This window comes from Limulus polyphemus, unplaced genomic scaffold, assembly GCF_000517525.1.
Source record: "Limulus polyphemus unplaced genomic scaffold, Limulus_polyphemus-2.1.2 Scaffold351, whole genome shotgun sequence".
Taxonomy (NCBI): Eukaryota; Metazoa; Arthropoda; class Merostomata; order Xiphosura; family Limulidae; genus Limulus; species Limulus polyphemus.
In genome coordinates, this window is record NW_013665961.1 from 119,350 (window position 1) to 126,775 (window position 7,426).

General features: G+C 32.2%; 1 protein-coding gene across 3 annotated transcripts in view; it reads left to right on the forward strand.

The window, feature by feature from the left end:
- The window catches only part of LOC106457603 (regulator of G-protein signaling loco-like), an 81,735-nt gene extending 78,218 nt beyond the window's left edge, over positions 1 to 3,517 (forward strand). For 2 of the 3 annotated variants that reach the window (XM_022383595.1, XM_013917040.2), the window contains exon 6: positions 461 to 3,517. In XM_022383595.1, the coding sequence (XP_022239303.1) occupies positions 461 to 619 (159 nt within the window). In that variant the 3' untranslated portion in view covers positions 620 to 3,517. The remainder of the gene's footprint in view (positions 1 to 460) is intronic. The other variant, XM_022383596.1, reaches the window with a different exon arrangement.
- The last annotated feature ends 3,909 nt before the right edge of the window (positions 3,518 to 7,426 follow it).

Here is a 7,426-nt window from a genome sequence, read left to right on the forward strand (position 1 = left end):
AATGTCCTCTTGATTTAGTTTTATAAACCTAAGTTAAATTATACTGGGTAATCTTCACAAGTATTTCAGTCGCTATTAATTAACGAGTAAAAGTTTCAATGATATTTCTTTGTACTACAGTTATAATAAAAGTGATGTCTACAATGTCTTTTTGATTTAGTTTTATAAACCTAAGTTAAATTATACTGGGTAATCTTCACAAGTATTTCAGTCGCTATTAATTAACGAGTAAAAGTTTCAATGATATTTTGTACTACAGTTATATTAAAAGTGATGTCTACAATGTCTTTTTGATTTATTTTTATAAACCTAAGTTAAATTATACTGGGTAATCTTCACAAGTATTTCAGTCGTTATTAATTAACGAGTAAAAGTTTCAATGATATTTTGTACTACAGTTATATTAAAAGTGATGTCTACAATGTCACCAATGAGAGTTCGTGTTTACTCCTTCATCTAGGTGAATCTGGACTCCACAACGAGAAACACGATTTTCAATAATCTTTCAAATCCTGACCACCACTTATTTGATCAAGCCCAGAAGCGAATTCAGGGATTAATGGAAAGGGATACATATCTCCGCTTTCTCCAGTCGGAGCTGTACCTGGAGCTTCTGTAGCAAAATAGTTCCACATGAGATAACTTATGAACACTTTTTTATAACTGTGAATTTGGTAAAAATTCAAAAGGTTCGTGTGGACAAAGAGCCAAGGAAAGTAAAAACTCACGAAAGAAAATATCCTAAAGACTGATAAAACCCGAAAATGTGACTATACATACTTCCATGGTTCTTTGGAATGCACTCTTTAATATCTTATGGGAAACATATAGCATGATGGTCAATGTTGCTGGACGTTACCAACCAATTCTAACAACAAGAAATTTGCGAACAAGCCAGATATAGAAAAAAACGTTTAGTGATAGTTGATTAAACTCATTGCCAAACAGACATTCGAATAAACACTTCGCGAGAAGAAGAAAATAGAAACGAAGAAACAACAGGTAAACTGTGGGAAAGTTTTGTATATATTGCGCCATCTAGTGATGATCTTCAAGCAAGATAATAAACTATTGGAGGTTGTTTTTTTTAGTGTGATTAAGCTAGTGTTGACTATAAATGAATACTGGATACTAAGACTTTAAACGACACATCAATGTTGATCTGCTTGACTGTTTGCCTACGATTGTTTACGTTTTGTTGTCATTCTAAGATTAACAACGATATACAAGGAATCCGAGTATCGTTTATTGTGAATTGTGAAGTTTCGTGTCCTCGCTAAAATGTGCAACTTCAGAAATTCGTAGGTTGTTTATTTTCTTCATTAAAGTTATGCATATTAACGTAGAAGCGAAAATTCGCAATTATTTTACAAGCCAGTCCGTTTAACAATTATGAATAATTAATTATGACAGTATAGCTGCACATTATTCAAATGATGAGGAAATGACTATACTCAACTTTGCAAAATAGTGTATTAATCTATCGTACTTCAAAGTTTTTCGTAAATGTTGCTTTGTTGTAATCAGCCTAGAATAAAGGTATTTAGTAATGACCTAAGATTAATCACTAGATGGCGCCAGCTTATATACGGCTGGCCAGGAAGGCAAACATCGTAAACATTCTACATTTACTCTATCAAACGCTTGCAGCTAAAACTATATAAACTCTTTAATTTGATGTAAGAAATCTGAAATACTATAATAATCTAGAGGGAGCTATAAAAACGTTTATTGGTCAATTAGCTAGTTATTAATGAAGATGATTCACAGTTTGTAAACAAAATTTGGAAATTCTTATATTAACTCTTAATTCGTTTCTTGTAGTCACGATTATTAATTTTATTTGAAATGGAAAACAGTTTTGAAAAAAATTCAGGTCGCTATCACACTACTTGTTTTCTCTCGTCTACATGTTGAGCGTATCTTGTTATTTTTCAATATTCTTACAATTAGTGATTACATCCCGGATCTTAATAAGATTATGGAAAACACTAACAGTACATGAAGATGAACAAGTCAGTATGTCATAATTATTAGTTCTCAGACTTAGACTTTTGCATAATTAAAGTTAAAATCATTTTTACCCTTGACGTGTTTAGATGTTTTGAACTAAGTAAACATTTTTCAGGCGTTCAGCTTTTTTGTATGTGCTGTTGTTCTTCAGGTGACATAACAAGCTATACTAAAGATTAGAGTGGAGAATATAACAATAGTAATCCGCTCAATTTGGAAAGCGATAAATCTTATTCTGTGAAACCGAACGCGTGTTTTGCTTCTTCAAATAAGTAAATTCATATGTAGATAATTTGTAAGAGTGAAAAATACTTTAAATAGGAAAAGAGCTATAAAGACAAATACAGAAACCAAGTACCAGAAGCTATTGCTAACTACCTAATTAACAAAGCTTGTGCATATCCTTGAGTTAATATAAACACATAGAGCCGTGTTTGCGATTTTCGCTAAAGCGTTTATTTCATTCTATTATTCAAGATTTTACAAAATAAAATCTCGAATTTCCAACATATGAACTTAAAAGACTTGTCAAAAACACGGAACAGTTTATAAAAACGATCTTAAAATCACTAGCCGCTTATTAATCCATCTCGCATGGTAACAGTCAACCAACATATCTCGGTGAAATGTAGCCAAACTTACTCAATTTATTTGTTGAAAGATCAGTGTGACTGTGAGTATAGGATTGTCGGTGATGAATTCTACACTGACAAACTTGTGTAAGTATGATGACGTGATTACGAAATTCACGTACGTGTTACGACTTAAATCAATCGTTTCACTGTTTTCTAAGAAACTTTTTTGGAACTTTTACGGTATATGCTGTCGTTCGTTTAATTGATATATATATATTACATAAAACAAACGGCTAAGACCTCTATATTCTTAATAAAATTACGAGCTATGTTTGCATGTAAGGTTATTCGTAAAAGGTCACACTATTTCTAGTTTTCACGAAATGGTTGCTCTATAGTTCTATGAGATCGTCAAACCTCTTAAAACCTGCTCTTCCCATGATGTTTTGATGATAAAAGTTTCAACGAAATACAAATTTTAGATCATACATAAGAATGAATTTTAAATTTCCTGTATAATTCTGAAAAACGAGATATTGATGTAAAAAGTTATTCTATGTATATTGATACTAACACATTAACTTATATTAATTGAAAATTTTGCTGTTGATTACAATTTCACTCCTTTTTCAACTTTCTTAAGATTCGTTAATTATCATTCTTAATTGTTTCGTTGTAACTGAGCTCAACATATTTTATAGATTATTTAGTGGAAATTGTACGTGATCCAAAGTTCAAGACTCGGTGTAATGTAAACTCAAAACTTCGTGTAAATATAATATTTAAATTTTATTTGTGTATTCATGTTACTTCCTAATAACTGTGTGAAAATGGGTGTGGAAATCTTATTCATGTGAGCGTTTTTATTTATTATGAACTATGAGTTTTGTGAGTGAACATTAATAAAGAAATTACAATTTTTAAGTTTACGAACGAGTATTTTTCTTGCCTTGTGACACATAGGTAATACAATAGTATTAAAAGTTCAAATACATTTGAGAGTTTCTCTTGGCCTGGACAAGCAGGTAAAGCAGTAGATGTTTTGCCTTCTGTTGAGGAACATTAACTTAATTTAATATTGTTGAAAGTATAGTGTGTTGTGTGTTATTTCTTGATCGAATACAGACACTTATATCGTATTGTTTAAAATACAAATACAATTGTCTGTTGTTGTTTTGTTTTTGTTTTTGCTCTGGGACAGAGAGTGAATACTGTATTGTTAAAAATACAAATACAATTGAATGTTTAATTTTTTATCGGAGACATACGGTTAGTGCAATATTGTTAAAAGCTTAACCGTTCCTAATTTTGAAATGATAGAACAGAGGGAAGGCAGCTAGACAATATACTGACAACTCATAAGCTACTCCAAATGATTAGTGGGATTTGACAGTCACTCTTATAAACGCACCGAGACCCAAAGGAAAGGAGTTCGATATATATATATATATATATGTAGTAACATAGCTCCAGATCCATAGCCCGATTGTTAAAAGTAAAAACACGATTAAGTATTTGTCATGCAATGTGTTTTTTGTTATGACAAAACTATTAAGCCAATCTGTCGCCGTTCCTTATTTTAAACAGCTATCCCCGTCCCACCAAAACATGCTCACCCTTTCAGCCGTGGGGACGTTATAATGTGACGGTCAATCCCACTATTCGTTGGTAAAAGAGTAGCCCAAGAGTTGGCGGTGGGTGGTGATGACTAGCTGCCTTCCCTCTAGTCTTACACTGCTAAATTAGGGACGGCTAGCCCAGGTAGCCCTCGTGTAGCTTTGCGCGAAATCCATAACAAACAATTAAACAGCTAACCAGAGAGAGAAAGAAACACACCAGCAGCTCTCACTGCCAGCTTTTGGGTTACTCTTTTACCAACAAATAGTGGGATTGACCGTCCCATTACTCTATAGCGCTCCCACGGCTGAAAGAGCGAACATGTTTAGAGCTGCTTTTCAATCCTGAGATGGGGCATACACTTAATACAATATTATTAAAAGTACAAAAGTAACATAAAAAATTTAGACGGTAGTTTATATTTCAATACTAATAAATACTATCTCTTTTCCGTATCTAGAATTATAAGTTCCCTCAAGGAAAAGAGTTGTTATATTTTTACAACAATAAAACATAAAAAACATTTTAAAATTATGACAGTTTTTTTAACAACATGACACAACTGATCAGTGAAATAAATAATTATTGAAATTAGGTTTATTAAATTTTGATAATCTTCCATAGTTTGGATATTACATGCTCATTCTAAAAGCTATAAATAAATTTTAGATCTATTTTAGATCTCATCTGACCATTTTATTCACAAAGTCCCACAATCACAAACAGGTTTATTTTGCGTTTATTTAGTCTGATACATACTTGATGTAAATATATAAAACTAATTTTTCACTATCTGAAGACTACAACAGAATTGATCCCATAAAAAAGCTAGACATTTCATCATGGGCACCTACAGAATGTTTTTCAGATTGGGGCGAGGGCAAAAGATGTATGTAGGAGATCAGCTTTTATAGTGTAAGTCAACAGGCTAAAAGAATACGTGTTATGTGTGCTTAAACACAACCATAAATTTACAATTTTAATAAAAAATTCTAGAAATATTTAGTGTAGCTGCGATGTTAAGTTTACATCATAAAACGTGCAATTTTTTGTGAAATGTAAGAGGAAGAAATGCTCCCTTCTGCCTCTTCCTGCGGGCGTCCATGCATTTCACACTTTTCTGTTTATGTATATTTAATGAATTATGCTTTTTTAAGAAAATAAAACCGCAACAGAAAATTCATCACGAAAAAGCTTAAAACCTTTAAACAACTTTTTAAAGTAATTTTTATAATTAGTTTATCCATTTTAGAAATATATATAAAACCAACAAAATCAGTCACAAAAACGAAAGTGTAAAACTTTGAACACTTCTCTCTAAAGTTTTTTTTAATGAAATATGTTTATGCTATGAAGATATGCAATACATGTTTGACATATAGCATTTAGGAGAGTATTCACTTCTCTTCTCCTAAAGAAGAAAGTTTCTCATATTATCATACTGTTTCTTCTTTTGTTTTTACGTGATGTACTCGACTTTATGAGTGGCGTCTAGAGAACAAAACAAATAAACAAAAAGAATGGCATAGATATGTCTCGCCACCTAGTGTTATGCAATGCTACTTTTTCATAAAAGTTAAAATGATAAATTAAAATGAATAAGTTAAACACTTTAAACAAGATTTTTAATAAAATCAACGAATGAAAATTTCCTGACATTTAACTGGTACATATGTATTTCCGGAATAATATTTTTCAGAGGGATGTTTTCCCTTTTTTTAAGTTACTTTTAAATATTCTTAGAACAAACTATATACACACAAAAAAAGCTTATATAATAAATAAAGTAAATAATCCTATTAAATATCATTCATCGTTTCGAATTTTGTCTCTCTCAAATCTCAAAGTACTGTCATACATGTTCGAATACTAATTCACCACTCCACTCTATATTCAAATACCTTAATTATGTCTTTCTCAAACCTCAAAGCGTTGTCCTAAATGTTTGAATACTAATTCCCCACTCCACTCTATATTCAAATATCTTAATTATGTCTTTCTCAAACCTCAAAGCGTTGTCCTAAATGTTTGAATACTAATTCACCAACTCAACTCTATATTCAAATACCTTAATTATGTCTTTTTCAAACCTCAAAGCGTTGTCTTACATCTGTGAACACTAATTCACCAACTCCACTTTATATTCAAATACTTTAGCCCCCCCCCCCCAATAGCACACCGGTATGTCTGCGGATTTACGACGTTAGAAGCCGGATTTCTATACCCGTGGTGGGCAGAGCACAGATAGCCCATTGTGTTGTTTTGTGCTTAACTTCAAACAAACAAATACTTTAATTCTATCTTTCTCAAAGCGTTGTCATAGATGTTTGAACACTAATTCTTCAACTTCACTCTATATTCAAAAACCTGTTCAAACAAGAAGAAATCCCAATAGCCGCGGCACTTGCAATTCTTTTAGTCAGGATTAGAGTAAATTAATCTTTAAGACATTTTTTTTTTTTTACTTATTAGCTATATTTCTATGCGCCAGCAATACCATACGTGAGGCGCGAGTATACCCAATTCGATTCTATTATTCATCAGGATTTCTACGCCCCTACCCTTAAATTGAAGTTATTTTAGGCAGGATTTGAGTAAATTAATCTATGAGACCTCGGGAATGACCAAATACATCAATCGAAAGGGTTTGATGTCCTTAGTCGAAAAAGGTAATTAGATCTCAATTCGGATGACAGAGCTATGGGCTAAAACTTTGAACTTAAAAAATCTAAAACAAACTCAGAGCCATTCTACAAGCCGCTATGCCGTGGCTAATAACTTAATTCAGATACTTGTTAGGCAATATTAGTAGCATGTTTGTACCATCTGCCCCGTCATAAGTTGTTCCAAAACTGTGCTAAAGCTATTTAAAGTCTCGGGCTGCTGAAGTTATTAAATAAATCTGAGCTTTATTTAATGAACCTCATTACCTAATTCAAGAGGCTTACCTATATAATGACGCTAAACTCCAAATATGTTTAAACGTGGAAGGGAACATTTCAAAATATATCCCGAAATGCGTTAAATTAACAATATTCTTCTATTCTTATTCCTTTGGCTTTAATCTGCCATGTTAAGAGTAGATGAGTTGTAGATGCAGTCTCATCCAGGCTTCGTGATGAAGTATATAGGCATGTTGTAGATACAGTCTCATCCAGGCTTCGTGATGAAGTATATAGGCATGTTGTAGATACAGTCTCATCCAGGCTTCGTGATGAAGT